The sequence below is a fragment of the Phyllopteryx taeniolatus genome, chromosome 3, assembly GCF_024500385.1.
Source record: "Phyllopteryx taeniolatus isolate TA_2022b chromosome 3, UOR_Ptae_1.2, whole genome shotgun sequence".
NCBI lineage: Eukaryota > Metazoa > Chordata > Actinopteri > Syngnathiformes > Syngnathidae > Phyllopteryx > Phyllopteryx taeniolatus.
Genome location: NC_084504.1, coordinates 18,272,233 through 18,296,444, shown reverse-complemented (window position 1 = coordinate 18,296,444; position 24,212 = coordinate 18,272,233). Strand labels below are relative to the sequence as shown.

Genomic DNA, 24,212 nt, shown 5'->3' with positions numbered 1-24,212 from the left:
CAATTCATGCATGTTTTTGGGATGTGGGAGGAAACCGGAGTACCCGGAGAAAACCCACGCAGGTACGGGGAGAACATGCAAACTCCACACAGACGGGGCCGGGGATTGAACCCGGGTCCTCAGAACTGTGAGGCTGACGCTCTAACCAGTCGGCCACCGTGCCGCCTAATGTAATTCATAAGAATAGAAAAATCTCAAAACATTTTTTGAGTCTGGATTTTTGTAATTTGTTAAAACAGTCCTTTTGAGCAAAAATCTAACATTTGTTTTACGACTACTTTTTTGGCTTGGGGCAAGAATCTGCCTCGCATTGATTTTGAGCAACATTGAATAGTTAAGTGGATCTACTCAAGTACACCAACTTAAGAAGGAAAGGATCACTGAGGCAATAGAAAATTTAAAAAGATATATTTTGGGTTGCAGAATAGTCGAATAGAATATGTTGAAAAAAGGGCCCCAGTGGGATATGTCAATATGAGATGGATGATTTGTAAATAACGTTTCTTTATCATGTGGTGATGATATACAGTACAGGGGACTAGATTTGTGTTTTGCATTCTATGGATAGCTTACGTCGTTGTTTTTATTCAATAAGTAGAAGGAGAGCTCGGTAAAGAAAATAATAACTGAGAATGATACTGCTTAAGGAGCATCTTGGTAAGGGAAGGAGAGTATGGAGAGGGTTCACAAATTGGGACTGAATTGGTAGGGATGGGTGATGATAAGGCTATCTATAATTATCATTATCATTTTTATTTTCACTTTTTTTTCTCTTTTCATTTTAATTTGTATGTTTGTATATCTTATGTTCATGATTGTATCTTTAACATCAACTATAAATATACAAAACTAAAAAAAAAAACATCTTAAAATAGATAGGCCACGAGAGTTTTGATATTCTTGAATTTTAAATATTATACATTTAACAGTCTGAGTTAGTCTGTCCCCTGGAGTTTATAGATTAAATCTAACGTTGCACATCATCAAGCAACATTAAACATTAACTTGCAAGATGTGCTTAGTAAATGTGTTGTCTTGAAAATTCAAAAAGAAATCCCATCCATCCATCTTCCGAGCCGCTTATCCTCACAAGGGTCGCAGGAGTGCTGGAGCCCATCCCAGCTATCTACGGGCAGGAGGCGGGGTACACCCTGAACTGGTCGCCAGCCTATCACAGGGCACATATAAACAAGCAACCATTCGCACTCACATTCACACCTACGGGCAATTTAGAGACTTCAATTAACCTACCATGCATGTTTTTGGGATGTGGGAGGAAACCGGAGTGCCCGGAGAAAACCCACGCAGGCACGGGGAGAACATGCAAACTCCACACAGGCGGGGCCGGGGATTGAACCCCGGTCCTCAGAATCTGTGAGGCAGACGCGCTAACCAGTCCCTCACCGTGCCGCCAAGAAATCCCATATAAGCGCAATATTTAAGTCTTAACAAGCATTATGTTGTTTTCAGCTTAGCGAACACAATTATCCTGCAATAATTACCGTAATTGTAAAAAAAAAAAAAAAAAAAAAGAAGGAAAAAATAAAAATCTTGTAACTCCCAAAATGCATGTCGTATAAAAATTGTTTTTTTGTTGTTGTTGTTCTGATATGTTAAAATATATTTAAGATTTTTATTTCATAAAATGCTCTCCAAAATTGGGAATGAGAATGATTTAGCAGTTCTTTGTGGATACACATTCTTCCCACATTCTGAAAACATGCATTGTAGGTTCATTGAATGCGCTAAGTCATGGTGTCAAACTGGTGGCCCTGGAGCCATATCCTGTGAAAGGAAATCAAACTTGCTCATTGTATTGTGGTGTAATACCATTGAGATATTTGCAAGCATTTTTTTTTGTTACCAATCCCCCTTTGAAAAGAAATGTAACAGTTGGAAAAACATGTTTTTATAGGCTTCTGATTTCAAAACTGGTTATTCATCAATGTGTTCCGTATACTGTATGTAACTACAGTATATGAGGTAATCTTTCATTTATATGGGCTCACAGTCGTAGCGGCCCTCCGAGGGAAGTCATAACTACGATGTGGCCCGTGACAAAAATATGTTTGACACCCCTGCTCTAAGTTGTCCTTCAGTGTGAATGTGAACGCTTATCTCTCTATATGCAGTCCAGCGTGTACCCCGCCTCTTGCCTAAAAGTCAGCTTTGATAGCCTCCAGCTCATCTGTGACACTGAATGGGATACAGTGGGTACGGACAGCTTTCAGACCCCCTTGAATTTTTCACTCTTTGTTATATTGCAGCCATTTGTTAAAATAATTTAAGTAAATTTTTTTCCTCAATGTACACACAGCGCCCCATATTGACTTATTGATTTATCCATCCATCCATCCATTTTCTGAGCCGCTTCTCCTCACTAGGGTCGCGGGCGTGCTGGAGCCTATCCCAGCTATCATTGGGCAGAAGGCGGGGTACACCCTGAACTGGTTGCCAGCCAATCGCAGGGCATATATTAAAAAGAAAAACTGAAATATCACACAGCCCTAAGTGTTCAGACACTTTGCTGTGACACTCATATATTTAACTCGGTGCTGTCCATTTCTTCTGATCATCCTTAAGATGGTTCTACACCTTCATTGGAGTCCAGCTGTGTTTGATTATACTGATTGGACTTGATTAGAAAAGCCACACCCCTGCCTATATAAGAACGTATAGCTCACAGTGCATGTCAGAGCAAATGAGAATCATGAGGTCAAAGGAACTGCCTGAAGAGCTCAGAGACAGAATTGTGGCAAGGCACTGATCTGGCCAAGGTTACAAAAAAAGAGAGCCTTGGTGAGAGAGGTAAAGAAGAACCCAAAGATCACTGTGTCTGAGCTCCAGAGATGCAGTCGGGAGATGGGAGAAAGTTCACTGCAGCCCTCCACCAGTCGGGACTTTATGGCAAAGTGGCCCGACGGAAGCCTCTCCTCAGTGCAAGACACATGAAAGCCCGCATGGAGTTTGCTAAAAAAACACCTTAAGGACTCCAAGATGGTGAGAAATAAGATTCTCTGGTCTGATGAGACCAAGATAGAAATGGTTGGCCTTAATTCTAAGTGGCAAAACCAGGCACTGCTCATCACCTGTCCAATACAGTCCCAACAGTGAAGCATGGTGGTGGCACCATCATGCTGTGGGGGTGTTTTTCAGCTGTATGGACAGGACGAGTACTTGCAATCGAAGGAAAGATGAATGCGGCCAAGTACAGGGATATCCTGGACAAAAACCTTCTCCAGAGTGCTCAGAAACTCAGACTGGGTTGAAGGTTCACATTAAAAAAAGACAATGACACTGAGCACACAGCTAAAATACCAAAGGAGTGGCTTCAGAACAACTCCGTGACTGTTTTTGAATGGCTCAGACAGAGCCCTGACTTAAACCCAATTGAGCATGATCTACAAATCCAGGTATGAAAAACTTATTGCATCATTCCCATAAAGACTCATGGCTGTATTAGCTCAAAAGGGTGCTTCTACTAAATACTGAGCAAAGGGTCTGAATACTTATGACTCTGTGATATTTCAGTTTTTCTTTTTTAATAAATCAGCAAAGATTTCAACAATTAAATTTTTTTCCTGTCAATATGGGGTGCTGTGCGTACATTAATGTGGAAAAAAATGAACTTAAATGATTTAGCAAATGGCTGCAATATAAAAAAAGAGTTATAAATTTAAGGGGGTCTGAATACTTTCCGTACCCACTGTAAGTGGTAGAACATAGATGAGAAGAGGACACAAGGACATACTGTAGCTTTGGTTTCACAAATGAAAGTTTTTAGAAGAAGAAGTGTATGCAATTTCAATCATATATCAAAGATGTATGCACTCTTTAAACAAAAAAGATACTTGGAACTGAACGGTTTGATTGGGAAGTGGCGTTAAAAAGAGGGTATAGTGCTGCTAATTTGTTCTTACAGCAGAAAAGATTATATTTCAAATGAAGCAGTAAACTCATCATGAACATCTTTATTCTTTAGAATTAAGTGACTTTACCATCTAAAGGACCACAAAACATAAAAGCATCGACATTGGAAATGACCTTGATAGAGTCTGTGTCCTGAAAAACTAAACATTTTTGTAGCTCTTCTTTACTTGTAATGACCTTAAAAGATAACCTGGAGACTCAACTCGCGGGTGACAATAGAAAGCAGCATCATCAGAGAGCCTATTCAATTCACTATTACAAACAAATCTTGCTTTTGCATCTTTTGAGTGCTTTGCCTTTGAAGTGAAGGTTTGACACTTGCAGTAGCCATAAATTGACTTACGTAAGTGAAATTTACTGTGGTACTGTAGAGGTTTTTGTGAAAACATTGAATGTCAGATGCTTGTTGCTTTACCATATATACGTATATGAGGTGTGTCAGAAAGGTTCAGGCCAGACGATCACCCAGCACATCGACAAAGAGATTGTTCGGTATTACCTTTGTTCAATGCAGAAGAGGATAGAGCTGTAGCAGGACATCTTGTGGCTTTGTCACAATGACAACGCGCATGCTCACCCTGAGCATCCAACAGTTTCTGGCCAAGAAGAACATTACCTTGCTGTGATTTTTTTTCATCTTTCCCATGTCAAGGGGTCATGAAGCGGACCCGTTTTGAAGACGTGGGTGACATCAAGATGGCCGTGACGACAGTGCTGCGCAGGATCCCGGAAGAATCCTCTATGAGTGCATGATGGCGGGGTAGAGAATGCTGTAAAAGTGCGTTAGATTCCAGAAGGATTACTTTGAAGAGGATAAGATGTAGTTTGGATTTTAAATACACTTGGAATTATACACTATATATACCAGTCCTAGAACTCTTCTGACACACCTCACTGGACATCCATCCATAGATTTTCTGTAAAGCTAATCCTTATTAGGGCGACAGGTGTGCTGGAGCCGATCCCAGCTGACTTTGGGCAAGTGACCATCTACAACCTGGACTGGTCACCCACCAACTGCAGGGCACATAGCCTATTGACAAATATTTACATGAACACATAAGGACAATTTAGTCTTCACTGAACCTGCCGAGCATGTTTTGGAATGTGGGAGGAAGCCATAGGGTTAGTACCCACGGAAAACCCACCCAAGCACAAAGAGAGGAAGCAAACTCCACAAAGGAAGGCCAGATTTGAACCCCCAACCTCAGAACTGTGAGGCAGAAGTGCTAACCAGTAGTACACAGTGCCTCTAGAAAACATACTGAAAATGATTCTAGAACGTAAAAAAACAAAACGTACAAACACTTTTAGTACCTAGCAACCAGTCCTGGGTCTAGTCTGCCTTTCATTCATCAGACTGGGATAGACTTCTTCTCCCAACCATGAACAGGATAAGTGGTATAGAAAATTAATGGATGGTTGCCATATATATATATATATATATATATATTATTTCTTATAATAATTGACTTAATATACTGTATATTTGAGAAATCACATGGTTCTATAGCCTAATATGGTGAAGCGTGTGGTGTCCATTTTAGCTTGTTTAAGTTATCAAATATAGTTTCTTGCCCTATAAAGGGATAGAAAAAAAAGAGCACTGCTGCTAAGTATCAGCATTACTTCGCAGAAAAGTACACACTCTCGCTTTGCAAACATTGTGAATTTCATTGTTTGGACGTGAAATATCTTCCACGCTTGCCCTTTAAACTGTGATGGTAATTTGTTTAATATACGTTGACCACTGATAACTGGGAAAAAAATGTTGAGTTATCCTTCTACACTAATAATTAGTGTTTATGAAAACAGATAATCAGGCACTCAAAAAGCCCTGAAGTTGCAAGATGCCCTTGTAAAGTCCGTTGGTAACAGCACACAAGGTCCAGACACTCAAAAAAGATAAGAAAATTGTACAGTCAATAAATGTAGAAGGGTCTCGGAAATAAATCAGTTTGTAATGACGAGTTGCTAATAAGAATAACATTCTGTGTCTGTCTTCTTGCCGAAAACGAAAAGAGTGTCGCACAGTACACTAAAGTATGTTCATTACAACATGTTTGACTTTTTGTTGAGTAGTAGTGACTATTTGTATATAAACAAAGTTGTCAAACTCCCAGTAAAATTGGCTGTGTTTGTGCCATGATAAATGCCATGTTAAAGTCCACCCAACATCAGTAACAATACAGCACGTTTTGACTTGTCTGATGCACCATATTCTGTACATCCCTGAATTGTCTTCCCTGTCGTTTATACAATGAACCCCCACTATAATCCAAATTTAGATTTGCGCACCTTCACTGTAGTACCATGTTGTGCCGCAATATGCCAGGCAGAACCGAGATCTACTGGAATAGATGCAGTGAAATTAACAAGACGACGACGAGGGCACCCACCCCTTTTGTGTATCACTTTTTGCTGTTGAAATATTTGTTGTTCCCACAGGGCAGAGATAATATAAGCCTGAGTATTATTGTTGGCTCTGTTTGTTCGTGATGGGAATCCCAGCTCTTTTTAGAGAACCGACTCTTTTGGATCGGCTCACTAACCGTCCATCTCTTACGGCTCTGGAACTGCTCTTTGGATTTTTTGTGACTTAAATTAATTTATTACGCAAAAATAATGTAAAATTATGCATACTAATGTAAAACCTGAAATGCTTTCCATTATATTTATTATAAAAATATGCCTTTACTTATTCACGCTACTTGGTGCTACTCTTCTTCTTTCTTCTTTTCCTTTCGGCTTGTCCCGTTAGGGGTCGCTACAGCGCGTCATCCTTTTCCATGACAGCCTATCTCCTGCATCCTCCTCTCGAACACCAACTGCCATCATGTCTTCCCTCACGACATCCATCAACCTTCTCTTTGGTCTTCCTCTAGCTCTCTTGCCTGGCAGCTCCATCGTCATCATCCTTCTACCAATATACTCACTATCTCTCCTCTGGACGTGTCCAAACCATTGAAGTCTGCTCTCTCTAACTTTGTCTCCAAAACATCGAACCTTGGCTGTCCCTCTGATGAGCTCATTTCTAATTTTATCCAACCTGGTCACTCCGAGAGCGAACCTCAACATCTTCATTTCCGCCACCTCCAGCTCTGCTTCCTGTTTTCTCTTCAGTGCCACTGTCTCTAATCCATACATCATGGCTGGAATAAAACAAAATACAAAAACAAAGATAACTATTTAGAGTGGTATTTAAAGCTTTTAATTTTGTTCTCTTAAGCAAATTTTAAAGTGAAACAACAAAGAATCCTTGCAAAACACACAACAGAACAAAATAAATTAAACTATATAAAACAAAAATAAAAATTAAAATGCATTCAGATAACTTATCTATAGTTAAGATTGACATTGGGAAAGCAAGTTGCTCGGCTTTGAGGAACTGATCTAGTTTCTTCTGTCGTAAATTATTTTTTGCCTCCTGTTTTGGAAAAGGTTCTCTCAGAAGGGACTGACATTGCTACAATGTGCAACAGTTGCATTAGACACAGCGGAACTTTTATTAATACCAGGTTCAAATGTTTGTCTTTTCTTCTTCTCATTCCACGAATGGGTGCCTAAGCAGGTTGTGCAGCCAGCCCGATAAGAGATTTTTTTCCACAGACGTTACACTGCCTTTGTATTGCCAATAAAGTTTAAATGTGTCTAGATTGTACTCCTTTTCCTGCTATCACTCATTTTCGTAACTATTCCTTATCAGCACTTTTGTGTTTTCTCTTATGGGTCCTTGCACTGTTTCTCACTCGTCTTCCTTCCTCAGTCTGTGTGCTTCTGTGTGTGCTCCCGCCCCTCCCCATCTCTGCTTGGCGCAGTCAGAGAGAAAGAAAGAGCGAGAAGGTGCCACACACATTGACCAATCACGGGCGGGCTCTCTCTTAGGTAAACGATGAAAGCGGCTCGCAGTCACGAGCCGGGTGTCATCGTTCGCTTCAAAGATCTGGATCTTAGAGTCATTTCGTTCGCGACCAACGCATCACGGCTGTTTGTATGTGTTGTTGCTCCTTGTGTGTTGAAGTAGCAGTTGTTTGAAGGTTTCACAATCAGCCTAACATAGATGCTAATTTCCGTTAGGTCGTTGATGGCGTTTCACATGTTGTTGGAATTAGACTAGCAGACTTTTGTTAGACAAAATTACATGGTTTGATTGAATATTTTTGTGTTTGAATAAATGTACATTGTTTAATTCTCTAAGGTTTTATCTTATTAGAAGAACACTCTGAGCGTGTGTGAGAACAGGTGCTAAGGGATACTTTAAAAAGTCTGTTTTAATAAATTCCAATGTGTTTAAAGCATGTTGGCGTGGTAAAACTATGAAAAAATATTTTTGATGGTAGATTCTGGTAGCTTTTCACCTATCGTGAGTGGGACTGGAACGTATCCCTTGCGTTAAACGGGGCTTCACTGTATATTTAGTAAGTCTGATCAGAGTGCTTTAGGACAGCTCTCTCTACACAGTTGCCTGCCTTTAGGCGACAGATAACAGGGGTCCGAATGTGAGTATTTAAGCCATCTGCAGTGGTGCTAATAGCAACCTACTAACAATGTGTTCCGACAGGAAATGGCAGCTGAATATAATGTTTCAATGCAACGCTCATCAACAAATAATGAGTGGTTCCTGCACTGACAATGCACCAGAAGTGATTATTTAAAAAATGATACATGGTCTCAACCACCTATAGGGAGTCAGCCATGGTTCCCTTTTAATTAGCGCCCTGGGTCTGAAGTAGCCTTGCAGCAGCGCAGTGGAATAGAACATTCATACAATCACTCGCACACCTTCAATATACATTATTTCCTCGGTTGAGCCGTGAAGAGGTTTCATGAGGACCTTTATTAGCTGAGACAGGTTCCTCTACAGTGAGAGAATCTACACTACCACCACCAAGCCCAATCATCCACATGACAATTTATCTGGAAATTGTTCAAAAGCAAATTAGCATCTATGCGCCAGTGGAAGAACTTGACAAACACGCTGTTCTAAACACTAGGGATGATACATTGTCCTTGATCAACCATGAGGAAAATTAACGATCAATTAACCGATTAGTTTTTATTTCTCAAACTATCAGTATTTTCGACAGATATTGCTTCTGCATGTTCCGAACTCCTGTTTGTATGCCTGATTTTGACCACAGGGTGTTTTTCCCCACAGTGAAGTTCTGTGTGAATATAGCTCAACTTCCCATAAACTATTTCATGTTGCTTCAAATGCAATTAGTAAACCATCAATTGCACAAAATCGACAGAAATCCTAATCAATTAATGCCATGATTTCAGTGACGCAGAGGACAAACATGCATGTTTTTGGAATGCGGGAGGAAGCCGCCATACTGCGCAAGCATGTATGGCGGAAAACATGCCAACCACACACCAGAGTTGGGATTCAAAACCAGAACAAAAGATATGTGAGGCAGACGTGCGCACGAGTACCGGTATACTGTGCTGCCCTCTTTGAAAAGCTGAAGAGCAAATTTCAACAAAATCAGTTTTCCCTTCTGTCTATGTTACAAAAATAATCCAGATCGTGATTAAATGTCCCAAATCCTTTTGTCCTTAGGTCATATCATATCATCAATCATATCAAATTTCTTAGAACTCCTTTTAATACTTTTTGGGTTATGGCCATGTTAGAGCATAATCAAAATTTTATCAGATGGTCCATTTGTGATACTGAAGCTATCCTCAAAACATCCTCTAAACGTATCATCTATTTTTTTTTTTTTTTACCGCTTATCCTGTTCAAGGTTATGGGGAAGCTGCTGGACTCCAGCTTCTCAGATGTGTGAAAGGCAGAGTATGCACTGGACTAGCACTCATCCAAACCTATTCACATGTTTTCAAGATATGCCACCAGTAACAAACAATCAAACATACAGGTGCCAACATTACCTTAAACATATCCATCCATCCATTTTCTGTACATTTATATTTCCATTAATAAACATGTTTCAATATAGAAAAATCCCCAATATTGAGAGACTTTAAAAAATAAAAATAAAAATCATACTAGGCACATTGATTTAATCACAACTGCATGGATGAGAGGCAAAACGTCTTGTAAGATGTCCAGAATAGTCCACTTGTGATGGATCAAATAACCAGAGAATGAAATAACCTGGATGAACATTCACAGCCATTATTTTTCATTGTTTTATCCCTCCCACACATTTGAAACATATTTAAACTTAATAAAACATACTTGAACTTATTAAAACACACCTTTTACAGTATTTCTAGTCCTCTGTTCTGAATCTCACTGTCAAGAAATGATAGACTATTGTACAACATCGTTTTGAGGAAACAAAAAGAAGATCTCTCGCTTGCAGTTCTCCAAATAGGAGGCAAAGCGGGCTTGCTTCAATCTATTCATTTGTCACTCCTAGTTGAAGTTTACTGGAAAAAAATGACACTGAAAACAAATGAAAGTCCATTAGCTTAATGCTAGCATATTATGTGAAACACCATAGACGGGCTAATGGAAATGAGCATATATGTCGCACTTAATTATGAACCTTCATTGCTACTTTAACACACATGGTGCAGCCTTACATACAAACAAGGCATACATTACCCATGTCTTAATGTGTTCAGAACATGTTTCAACATAGAATACATACGTACCTTGTGTATTCCATATGGAAACATGTCTGTTAACAAAAATATAAGCGCACACTGACTTTCAGAACACCATGTACTTAAGACTGAATGCTGACTTTTTTTCTTTTTGGCCATTTGGTTTATTTTCAGTATTTTCTTAAATGTCAACGGTACAAGGTCACCCTCCGCCTAGGCCATTACATCACGTTAATATCACAAGTTGCTTATGATGTGTGATATCACGTTAATCTCACACGCTGCCGCCAGTTTATAAGGATGCAATGAGGCAGCGGCTCTGATAGACATGGGAGAAAGAAGAAATAATGAGGGCGGAGAACAGAAAAGAAAGCGTGAGGAGGTAGAGGATGAGGAGGGGGGCGGGGGGGGGTCGCAAAGGTACATAGTATTCCTGGGTGAAACCATCATTACTGTGAGCAATGGTAGCAGTCACCGGCCATTACCTGAGCCATCCACTGTCATAAGCAGAACATTTTTTCAGGCTGCCCCTCATGTCAGGCGGATCGGGGGTGAAGAAGCCTCTTGCATGCTGAATACATCCTCCCACCTGCACCCCCTCTTACCCCCCTCACTCCCTCCCTCCTCTGTGACCGACACACTTAGCTACTTCATCATCATAAGAAAGAACCTGCCGATAGCTTTTTGGACACGATCAATAAATCCTTTCATAGCCTTTCCTTCTTGTCAATCTACCTTTTCCGCTCTCATCCCTAAATGCGAGGATCCGTTGCCCCCTCTAAAGCGAAGTAGGCACGGTTCCGTGTTAGTGAGTGACAGGCCATCCTGCGTTGTGCATGCGGTCATGATGGGAGTATTAAGACTTAGTCCTCATAGCGCCACTAAATGAATGTGTGTTTCACAAGTCAACTTCCAGACCCGCAGGCTGTCATCACAGCATGGCTCGGAATATGTGTGTATGTGCGTGCGTGTGTGCGTGTGTGTGTTGGTGGCAGGCTGCAGCCACTCGCTCGGCGTCGTTAATTGAAATTGCCACTTGTTGTCAGCGGTGGCCTCCCCTGTCTGCACGGAGGGGTTAAATTATTTTGTAAATACATTTTCAGACAGACTAATTATTTGGCTGGTTTTCCTGCGGGTAAGCGACACAGCCATAAAGAAGCACTAATCATATTTTACATGAAACATTGAAGCGCTTGATGGCAACATTTAAGCCGTTTTAGTTTTATAACAACCTAAATTCGCCTTTGGTTTTGATATAAAATCTAAATTGGGAGGCTGATATGATGAGCCTGCAGAGCTGCTTTTAATGATCCGTGTGACCTGCGACAACGCAATAAAAGGATTTCTCAATTTTTATTTATTTTTTAAAACCGAGTTTTCAGAAGGAAACCAGTTTTCAATCAGCAAGAGCCAGGCATATATATAAAAATGGTGATTTCAGCTAAGTGAGTGTGTAACTATTGGTATTACCATCGCACATCGCCCTAGGAAATGTGAGGGGGAAAACGCTTCTCTTCGCAGGTTGCCCGCCTGCACGCCACGTCGCCGCATTCAGATATGTGACTTGAAATATTATCACGGGCTAATCCAATATTCTATTTGTCTGGGCTGAAATTGAGTTTAAAATGTCAATATGACTTCAAAAGCGGCGCTGTAAAATGAATTTATGCTCCCAGATGCGTTCGGGGGAGCGGAATTCATGGAAAGATGCACATGCGCGGCCAGTTGACTCCATGTTTGCGCCTCATGCTAATGTAATGAATTTGACGTATTGCAGCATTGCCTTCACAGAAAGCAATTTGACACGCTAGATCTCTGACAGCTCATTTTGCAAGCTTTTTGGAGCTCTGACTGTGAAACTTCGTCACCTTTTTTTGTTTTTCCTTGAAGTGTGCACCACAAGCAGCTACTCTTTGTGTGTCACACAGGCCGGCTTCCATTATGCTACAGTTTAACACTAGTGCCATTTTTACGATTGAGCAATGTTGTGACTTTTCCCCAACATTAGCCTGCAGAAAAACAGGGAATGTGAAATCAATCAAACAGGAGTACAATAAGGGAGCTGTGAATGACAGTTATTAAAATTGACTTTGCTTGCAGCCATTAGGAGGTTGCCAAGAATGCCACGGAAAATCAAAAGGACAATCTCCATCAGCTCGGGAGTTGAGCTTCATTGATAATGCGCGAGGATGACTGATGCCGCGGCTCCGCGCAGGCCTGATGGTCTGTCATGCTCTGCACTGGCAGAAAAAATTAAAGCAAATGGAGGCTTAATTACAGCAATAAATCGTTGCCCCGCAGCTAAACACATCATATCACAAAACAGCTGGGAAGACTTTTTCTATTGCTTGATGATGATGATGATGATGATGATGATGCATGATTGGCTGTGGGTCAAAGAGCAGTGATATTTGAGCACAAGTGATTCATTTCAGCACACATGCTAAGGATGGGTAACGCGACTTGGTAAAATTCATTCAATGCTTGTACTAAACATGCTATTTGGATCAATTTCTGAAGGAATCTGTTGGGCTTAATTTGATCAAACCACATTTACCCTTTGATAAGAATTCCGTCACATTATTACAAATGTGAATCCACTATAATTAGTAGAAAGTTGACATATTTCTATTTGATCAAACCACGTTTACCCTTTGATAAGAATTCCGTCAGATTATTGCAAATATGAATGCACTATAATTAGTAGAAAATTGACATATTTTTGGATCATTTGAAAAATCTGTTTTTCAATGCGATTAACAAAGCACCTAACAGCTTGTAAATTACGTCAAAATACAGCATTTGTGTTGTAAAATCACAAAGTTGCTCAAAATTATATATTTTTTCTCTCAAAGAAAAAGGAAATACAAGTCATTTGTGCCTGGGTCAAACTGTATCCATCGTAAGGCAAGGCAAGTATATTTGTGGAGCACAAATCGAAAACAGTACAACTCAAAGTGCTTTACTAGCTACATAAAATTACAAGGCAAATGAAATCCTTCCATAAAACGTAAATATAATCATCCATCCATCCATCCATTTTCCGTACCACTTATCCTCACTAGGGTCACAGGCAGTGTTGCCACAGTTGCCTTGAAAAAGTAACTTAGATACTTTACTGATTACTGGAGCTCAAAAGTAACTTAGTTACTTTATTGATTACTTGATTTGAAAAGTAAGTAAGTAAGAAAAAAGTAACTTTTTAGTTACTTTTAGCAGCTGCGAAGTGATATTCCTCCCTTATTCACAGTACAAAAAAGCATTAGCTGAACCCATTACTTGGTAATGTACACCACACAAGTTACAGAATGATGTCATCAACATGAACCAATAACTTAAATATTAGTTGCCACATTAAATCAGCAACTTAGTGCAGACTTGACATGCCAACACAATCCATGAAGGCAACTGTGTGCGTGTGTAATGCCTTTGTGCATGAGTGTACATAAACGTGAAAGTGAGTGACACACACACACACACCCGCACACGCACGCACTCACACACACACACACACCACAGTAATTTTGATATGAAGAACGAGAAAACTTTTTTTCTTACTGTGTGACGTTAGCGGTGCAGCGCGTTCAACCAGCTCACAGTCCGGACTCCAGACCAAGTTGAGAGTTCTCACTTTTCATTGTAAATATTATTTTAGCTAGGTATTGTAAGTCCTTCAGTGAGTCAGTCCTTACCCTCCGTGACCGATTTATGATCGCGCACATCGTTATGAATAATTAACCCACAATGCATTGCGTGTTTAACACGGCAGTAAAACTGTATTCTTAATGTGTAAATAAAAAAAGTAATGACGATCAAATACACTTTTTACTCAGGAAAAAAAACCTAAATAGTGTGGCGACAGTGAAATCGTGCATTTCTTTGCACTTTTATGGTACTGCACCGTCACTAAGTGATAAACAATCACTTCCCAATCGCTTTCTTCAATTTGTTGAAAAGAAAAGTGGTCTCAGTTAAATGCTTCTGTACAGCTGACTGCTCTTGAATCACAAACTACTAAACTTTACGCTGATTTTGTTGGCCTTATTGGTATCAGCCGATAATTAGCATTTTATGCTGATCGATTGATTGGCCTTAATGTCATAATTCGCCGATCCGATCAATGACGTCGCAAAAGACATTGACTCAGCGTCACCATCGTGCACAATATATTTGAATCCAAAAGCTAGTTTATTTTTAGCCTTGTCGCATGTCTTTTGGCGTAGACCTGTAAATATCTGACGGCCAAGAAAGAAAAAAAAAAAAAAAACGTCGGCGGTGTGGAACAGACAACACGTCTGAGACAGACAACACGTAATGCCCAGATCAGACTACAAGACAAATTTGCTATCACGATTGCACTATGTCAGACGACTGCAATAAAACCTTGTATTCCGAAACCACCGGATCCCGTTTTTTACGATCAGTGGGCTTTAGCTTGTCAACTCAAATGCGACCGGATACACTTGTTACTGTGGCGACGACAACAAGAGTGGAGCGCGCCGTGTGTTTGTAAGAACAAAATGGGGGAAAACGTGTGTTGGTGGTCACCGGTGCTCAGGAGAGGAGAGGACGTTCGTTTAAGGCTTGCTTGAGGTATGTTCCTGTACTTTGAATGCGATACGGCTCGCAAGCAGGCAACAAAATGTTATGTAGCCTAGCAAGCTACTGCTAGCACAAACGGTTGTACATAAACATGCCACCGTTCTGTCGAATCATGTTCCAAAGTTTCGGTGTGGGTGAAGTAATTTAATTAAAAATAAAGTAATTTAATTACAGAAGTTAGCACCCATTATTTCTGTCATGTAAATGTCATGATAAAAATACACAATCTGACTAGAGCAGTGATTTCCAACCTTATGGAGCCAAGGAACTTATTTTACAATGGAAAAATCTCACGGCACACTAACAAACAAAAATGTCACAAGAAGTGGATACATTAATTACTGTATTTACTTCTTGCCATCTAATAGAAGACCATTTATCATTTGTTCTGTCTGTCACTATGCCTCACTGGCATAAATAGAGGAACAAAGATACATTATTTATTGTAAATAGAATTTTTTTAGCAATTAGGTACACAAGTTACAATACAGTAAATGAACAGGTAATTTTAATAGACACATTCCTCTATCATGTGATCGGATCGGTGATCGGTTATCGTTTTTTTAAACTCAGTGATCGGCCCCAAAAATCCTGATCGTGTAAAGCCTACTAACTACAAATTAGTATTTAGTGAGAGACATTGATGATGCAAAAGTTACTATTGATGGTTTGAAGAAGTAACTCTCATCTGACTACTTTCGCGGGGAAAGTAATGTGTTACTTTGCTTGTTACTGAAAATGGTGTTTTTTTTGGGAGTAATGCGTTACTTTGTAACGCGTTGCTGCCATCACTGGTCACAGGCATCCTGAAGCCTATCCTTTTCTACAGTATTTAATATCTGCCTGAGAAGCCTTTTCTGCTGTTTTACAAGTATAAACAAAAAGTTGATTTTGGACCATTTCATGTAGTTGAATTTCCTTATTTTATAAAGGTTAAATTGATATTCTTTTAGTTAAGTGAAAATGTTGGGCAGTATCTAAATTTGCAAATTCATCCATTCATCCATCCAACCATTATCTGAGCCGCTTATCCTCACAAGGGTCACGGGAGCACTGGAGCCTATCCCAGCTATCATCGGGCAGGAGGGCGGGGTACACCCTGAACTGGTTGCCAGCCGATCGCAGGGCACATATAAACAAACAACCATTCGCACTCACATTCACACCTACGGGCAATTTAGAGTCTTCAATTAACCTACCATGCATGTTTTTGGAATGTGGGAGGAAAGCGGAGTCCCCGGAGAAAACCCACGCAGGCACGGGGAGAACATGCAAACTCCACACTGGCGAGGCCGGGGATTGAACCCCGGTCCTCAGAACTGTGAGGCAGACGTCCACCGTGCCGCCAATTTGCAAATTCCTACTTTATAATTTTGTCTATTTGACGTTCACATTCGGAAAAAAGTACCGGTATGTATCAGAAGTTACTAGTTACTCAGTATATGATTTTTTTTTTTTTTTTTACTGTATAATTACTCGAGTAATTATTTGGAAGACTACTTATAACTTTTAAGTCATACTCTAAAGTAATAGTATTCTTACTCGAGTACAATTTTTGGCTACTTTATCCACCACTGGTGATGACCTTCAATTGCAGCATGAGTGAATTTTTGCAGATGATATACTGTACGGTCTTTGTTTCAGATTGTTAGGTGCAGTACAGTGTGTTCTGGATGTAATATAAGAAGCATATTGTAGCGCGCATTGGAGATAATTTACACCTTCATGGAATACACAAAAGCTGTGTCCACTGCTGAAAAGATAGACATGGAATATTGGAAAAGGTTGCAAGTGCTAATTTTGAACCTATTGAAAAGATTCTGAAGGAGCACAACTTTAGAATGCAAGTGTAATTAAACACTATGTCACTATGTTTCCAGCAAGCAAGCAGGCAGGCAGGCAAGGTAGCCAACATACACTTGCAAATATGCTCAGATGTACAATTTGATCAGCATGTACAAACAAAAAGGCGAGAACAAGAAAAGTGCATACACTCCAAACTTTGAGGATTAGAGGATTACATTTTCACTTCCATTTCTTCCTCTTTCTACACACACGCACCTATGCACACAAGCACAAAAACACACTTAGCCTTCACACACTGAACTCAGCTGCCAGTGGCTCCATGAGCACTTCTCTATCTTGTTATGATTGTCAATATTGATGGAAAGGGGGCAGAAAGCTTCACATACAGCAATGACTTTAAAGACATACACATGCCAAAGATTTGCTTTGTTTCCCCTCAGGACACACAATTGAAAATTCCCTTTTATAGCACGCCAGTGTATGTCTATTGGTTTTCTTTTGCTTTTCTATTCAGTCATTCATATTTTTGTAAAATATCAACACATGGTTGATGCCATCGATGTCTTCATTTCTTCTTACTGATTTGGTGATTATGTATTCTCACAAGCGACATACAAAAATAAAATGCTGGAGAATAACAAAAAAATATTCTGTATCTACTGATTGCTTCTGATTGTTTGTGGCGGCAGCACATCTTGCAGTCTACAAAAAAGCAAAACCATGCTGTAAAAGGAACAGGAAGTTGATAATTTACCTTGAAGCAATCATTTTCACAATTACAAAACTCACTTGGTGGCACCTTCTGGAGAATTAAAAACAAATATCCTCCAGCACTGATTGGGCACGAAATTTGTTAGCTACAGTATGTCTAGGATATGAAGATTCTCAGGGCATTGAATCGATCGAAACTGGACTGTTCTGGTTGTCTTAGAAGATGTTTTGCCTCTCATATGAGCAGGCTTAATCAATTCATACAGCAAGGATTAGTTTGGACAGACTAGCCGGAGGCTAGTCAGTCCTAGCTAGTCAGGCTCGTCTGTTTTGAACAAAACTTTTGTATGATGAAAAGTCTCGGCCTGCAGAGATCCATGGAACGCTGTCCTCAATTCGTCACAGCACCAAAGAGAGCCAATGAAAATTTACCAAAAATTACCGGAGTCATACATGACTCTAACCGCCAACAGGTGTTGAGGTGCGAGAGCCCGATCATTGCTGATTCATTGGCCCCTTCATTACTGTTCGTAGCTTGAATAGTTTTATCAGGGTTCTATTCTAAAACTATTGCTCACTGGTGGGTGACATGTTCTCAGTCACACCAAATGGTTGTGAATGTTAAATGCGGGATTAGGGACGACACAGACGCACACAGAAGGCTCATCGCAGTGCTAATTAGATTCTTTGAATTCTTTTTTGTTGTTCTTTTCTAAATAGCGTAGTTGTAAGCAAAGGAAAATGTGTTTCTGCTTATGTTGACCACCTACATCAAACCACAAGGTTCAAAAACAAAGGTACATGACATTGAACAGTGAAGATCCATTTTTAACTATCACATAACCTTTCGGTCAGATATTCTAAATCTTACTTAACATCTGTGGGAATTCAAGGAGAAGTGTCCCTTCATGAAGTCCAATGATTTATGCAGGATAATAAGAGTCTTGAATGATGTGATTTAAACACTCGCTCTGTCCTTTCAGGTGGAGATGTGGATGACTCGTCCCCGTATGAACCTGTAGCACCTGGCCGACACCAGGATGCATTCCGCTTGGCCTCTATCTCCTCAGGTAACTGGCCTTGGACACGAACTTGACCCCTACTAGGAATATTTAACCTATATTTAGATCATCATATACAGTGGACCCCCGCTATTCATGGGTGAATGCGAAAATCCAGATAATTGACGGCCATTATAATTGCACCGAAAAAATTACCCCCCCAAAAAAGACTAACCAAAAAAAAAGAAAAGAAAATCCAGTACAGTGAGTACAGGTCAGTTGTCATGCTTTCCAAAGAAGGGCATTCCTCAAACTGTTCCTGCAAAATTAAAAGCATGTAATAATCCAAAATCAATTGTTAGGATAAAGAATCAGAGCTAATGGGTCCAGCCCAACATTTTATTGGTTACTTTTGTACATGTACGTAGATACTTTTGGGATGGAAGTGTTGGCCAAAGAGTCTGTGAGGTCAGCCGTTTTGTTGTTTAGTGTTTATGTTGCTGGTGTGTTTTGTGGCATATGAGGGTTGCGGGCATGTGAGGTAAACTAGAGAGCAAGCCCACGTTGTATTGATTTTCCTTCCAGTTTGATTTCCTCTTTACTAATTAAACAGCTTGGGCTCAGCAGGCACCACAGAGCTAATGATTTAATTTACCGGTTATTACCATCACGGTGCCACTAATCAATGCAGAGCTTACTTTCAAACAAAGCTTGTTCATAGGCTGCAAAGGCTGTTCTATAGGTTGTGGGATGTCAGCCCACTGTAGGCCTACGAGCTACAGATGCACATCCAGTGGTTTTCTTTCATCCTTCCCTGTCAAGACATTACCAGAGGATGTTCTTTTCTACTTTTTTACCTCTGTTTTTTTGCCAAAAGCAATCTAGAAACACTAAAGACAGCATATTTTTCCATCACTTGTTTTTTGCTTTGTAGGGATGTACCACAAAGGCACGCTTTTTGCATAATCCCCTTAGCTTGGAATCATTGGTGCATCACTTGGTCTCGCATTAAATGTTTGTATGACAGAATGAAGCAAAAAAAGATCATTGGAACAGCTATAGAAGTGTAGGCATTGATTATTTTGGAATTAGGGGAAATGAAGAGAACCGAGACTTGATTGTCCTTAAAGTTGTACAATTTGGAGTGTAACCCAAATTTTGGGGCAAGATGTGCCTTGAAAATCGAACAAAACTCTTTATCACGGGGTTCATCATCCAAATTTCAGAGAATCTTGTGAGTAGGGCTGCAAGTAACGCTTTTTTTAATAATCGAGTCATCTGTCGATTATTTTTTTTAGATTAATCGATGAATCAGATTTTAAAAAACTTTAAATTTCCATTCCTTTCTTTTTTTCAAAAACAGAACTTTATTTCAGACTGACAGTGCAGAAAATGCACAAAAATAAATTGATTATGATTCAGTGACCGGTTTGGCCTGTAATAGGTGAGAACAATGTTTTCCAAAGTAAAGGATGACATTTTGATGAAACACAAACATAATTAGTCTGCTTTATTTTTATAATAAAAATAATTATTAATATTACCTGCTGAGAGACTGAAATTTCAAGGATTTAGACCATTTTAAGTTAAAGGTTCCTGATGGATTACTTTAGATCATCCATCCATCCATTTTCTGTACCGCTTATCCTCACTAGGGTCGCTGGCGTGCTGGAGCCTATCCCAGCTATCTTCGGGCGAGAGGCGGGGTACACCCTGAACTGTCAATCGCAGGGCACATATAAACAAACAACCATTCACACTCATATTCACACGTTGTTTTTTTTTTGCACAGTTCAGTATTATTTAACTTTTAAATACATTTGAATTTAATCACTTAGAAATGTTTGTTTTCAAGCATTTATTTAGGTAAAAAAAAGTTATATTTTATTTTTAACTTTTATGTGCTATACATTTTAATTGAATTATTATTTAGGTGGAGGTTTTTTGTTTCCTATATTTAAGCACAGTGCTAATAATCAAACAGCGCATAATGTTACAGTGGCTAACAAAAATATGAAATATACTAAAACCTCTGCCTCAATTTTTATAAACACTTGGGCCTACTACATTAGTGTATTTTAATTTTGGTCATGATGGTGGTACTTTAATAGCCAAGTATTTTTTTGAGGTGGTACTCTGTGTAAAAAGTTTGAGAACCATTTTTCTCAAGGATTAATTTTGATTGCTATTTGCCTTTGTGTGTGATGCCACCACATAAAGAAGTACTGGGGTGCCAAAGATGAAAAGTGTGATGATCAAATGACGGAATCGGAACTGATTGCAATTCAGGAAAGTGGCACACACACCTCTGTCGTGGCTGCTCAGTACAATATGGCTAAAAAGAAGAAAAACCAGAATGTACACAGGAAATTCAGCAGTGTTTACTGTAGTGTCAGAGGACACAAGTTAACTGTTCAAAAGTGTCTTTAAAATATGTCTCTGACATTCTTACTTTTAACACAAAGGATAAAAAATTACAAACACTTAATATCCACTTCATTTCAATGTCTTTCAGAGTACTAAGAGTGTCTAATAACGTGTGATGTCATCTGGCCCGATGATTGATAATGAATGTAGAAAAGTTGCAATATGTCAATGCCTGCCAAAATGTATACTAATTGCTAGCCAATGTCTAGCCCCTCCAGTTGAAAACAAAGCATATGCTACACTGTACTTAGTTGATTAAGATGTAACATGGGGAGTCATTAACCCATCCATTTTCATTCAGCTGTTTTCGTTCATTCTCCCCAAGGTGAAATATCGGATTTGCTCTCAGGAATCTTTTCCGCTGCCAGCTTACCTCATTATTTATAATTTTTGAGCTCACAGAGTAATTGATTGTGGGCCTGAAAGAAAACCACAGGAAAAACAGCTATGTAATAATTTGCATTACTTTACTGATATTGTTCTTCAGGATCATGTTGATAAATATTTGTATGTGAAACCCAAAGAATACATGTGTCATGTCAGATGTTTCTATTTTTGTCCCAGCTGATACCCTGGACTAATAGCCAGCCAATTCGAGGGCTGTTTTGGTTACCTTATGTAGCTAGGAGGAGATAATGGTTATAAACAGCTGTCTGTATGACGCTGTGCTGTGGTACAAATAAAATAAAACAAATTAAGGGGGGGGGGGGGGGGGGGGGGTGATAAGAGAACACTTTAAAATGAAAAAAGAAATCTGTTTCTATGATTTTTCTATTTATAGGTATATGTTTGACTAAAATGATATTTTTTCCATCCTATAAAGTACCGACAACATACTGTAACTCCATAATTCCAAATACAAATATTGTCATTTGGAGCATTTATTGTCAGAAAATGAAAAGATTGTCAAAATCGATATGGTAAGGGTATGGTAATAAGGCCCAATGTGTTTTTTTTGGTCTCTTACTTTTTCCAAAGCTGTAATCTTAAGTAGCTCTCTGTCAATCAAAAGTGAGTGTTATTATCTTTGCAAAGGCAGCGGATTTACCTCATGTCGAGGCCACTATAGAATTTAGAATTTCTAAAGCAATGTCTTTAAGGCTATGCCACAGGTATAACTTAAATCTGTTCTACTTAGACCTGTCCTTCTCTCCTATTGTCGCCACTTATTTTCACATGCACTCAGACAATGAGGCGATGAGTCACTTCAAGCTGCGGGGTCTGTCTCCCTAACAAGAACACTAGTCGCCCTCAATGACTTCATCTGCATTAGCTGCAACATGCCCACAGATGACTTCATCACAAGCACTAGAATGATTGCAGCTGACCCTTTACTGGAAGTTGGGACTGACAAATGCATCCTTGTTGAGACCTTTGGCTGTGTTCCACATCACTCCTTATCCACTACATTATATAGTACCGTAGCAGTATTTCCCAAACTTTATTGAGCCAAGGCACCTAGTTTACATTACAAAAATCTCATGGCACAACACCAAACAAATATGTCACAAAAAGTAGGAATAGTGAAATAATGATGATCTCATCTGAAAGTTATGACTTATTCTGTTCTATGAATGGCAACAGGTGGATACACAGGTTTATTGTACCTTCTGCCATCTAATGGAAGAGCATTTAATTGTTCTGCGTGTCACTATACGTCACAGGCATAGATAGATAAACAAAGACATATTTGTAATTAATACATTTCGGACAAATTATGTGAATTTGAATAATTTGCCGTGTCACCCCTGATGATCTTCTCACGGCACCCTGGTTGTCAGTCACTGCTTTAAAGTGCGTTTACCATTCTGTGGTGCTGCTCCAATGTGTAATCAGTATAAGTTGTCACTCAATGTTCCTACATTGCATCTTGAAAAGCAGTGAACAACTGATGGTCACTTGAAAAGCAATACATCCCATGATGCATTCTGCTGATACAGAAAAAAAGGATTTTCCGTTCCCGGGGTATTGTTTGAGTTTCAGCACAAGACAAATTGTGTGAGTTGTAGGCATGAAAATATCTCTACTATAAGTAGAGCTACACATCACAACAGGGATGAACATTAAGTGTGTTTTTGTTTTGTATTCATTTCATTAGACACTCAATATACAGCAATGCTTACTTATTTTAATTTATTTATTTGGACAATAATTATTATTATTATTAATATTAGGTCCATCAGCTAATGTTAAGCCAGTAAATTGCAATTATACAACAGCAATGATGTAATAAACGGTGAACATGGATGGTGTTTGAAAACTACCAGTATTTTTCATTTGACTGATGAGCGAACTATATACTGTATTACAATATATACAATTGAAATCTTTACATAATGATTAGGGTGGAGGGAATGAGTTATGATTCCAAACACAGTGCTTGTTCAAGTGCCCTCATTGCTGCAGGGGTGGGCCATATTATTGACAGTGCATCATTATCTCTCACAGTAAAGTATCAATACATCAGCATCAGCTATGGATACTGTACAGGGAATCCTCCCTATTTATGAGGGTTAGAGACCAAGCCCTGACGAAAATAACGGAAAATTTAGAGTAATGGAATTGCTAAAAATATTTATAATTGCCTATAGCACACGTCAAAATCAAGGCTCCGGGGCAAGAGCCAGCCCGCCACATTATTTTATGTGGATCAACTTATGTGCATCAACTTCCATGATTCTTGCTAAAATCAGTAACAAAATTTAAAATTGTTATACGTGATGACTAATGTTAAATTATTACAAGCATTTTATGTTTCTAATTCCCCCACCTTTTTTTAAAATAATTTTTTTACAGTGATGAATTCATAGTAAAGTTCTTAAAATGTAAAAGTTAATAAAATTAAAATTCCTAGAGAAGTTCCGTCGATTTAATCCACAAATAACTGGTTAGCCTCTTCTTTTAAACCAACGATGTCCCAAATTTTTCTTCCAAGGCCACATACAGAAATATCGAATGAGGGAATTAAGGGCCACATTGACAGCTTTAATTTATTTAACAAAATAAATGTGCCCTGCGATTGGCTGGCGACCAGTTCAGGGTGTACCCCGCCTCTTGCCCGAAGATAGCTGGGATTGGCTCCAGAACGCCCTCCACCTTAGCAAAAGATATGTGAAGCTATATTTAGTTTTATATACATTGTATAGTTAAAAAAAA

At 39.2% G+C, this 24,212-nt stretch overlaps 1 protein-coding gene across 3 annotated transcripts in view; it reads left to right on the top strand.

Annotated features, from left to right (window-relative positions):
- Window positions 1-24,212, top strand: part of LOC133475015 (GDNF family receptor alpha-2-like) — a 90,825-nt gene that overhangs the window by 5,231 nt on the left and 61,382 nt on the right. For all 3 annotated transcript variants that reach the window (XM_061767293.1, XM_061767292.1, XM_061767291.1), the window contains exon 3: window positions 18,612-18,698. In XM_061767293.1, coding sequence (XP_061623277.1) covers window positions 18,612-18,698 — 87 coding nt within the window. The remainder of the gene's footprint in view (window positions 1-18,611; window positions 18,699-24,212) is intronic.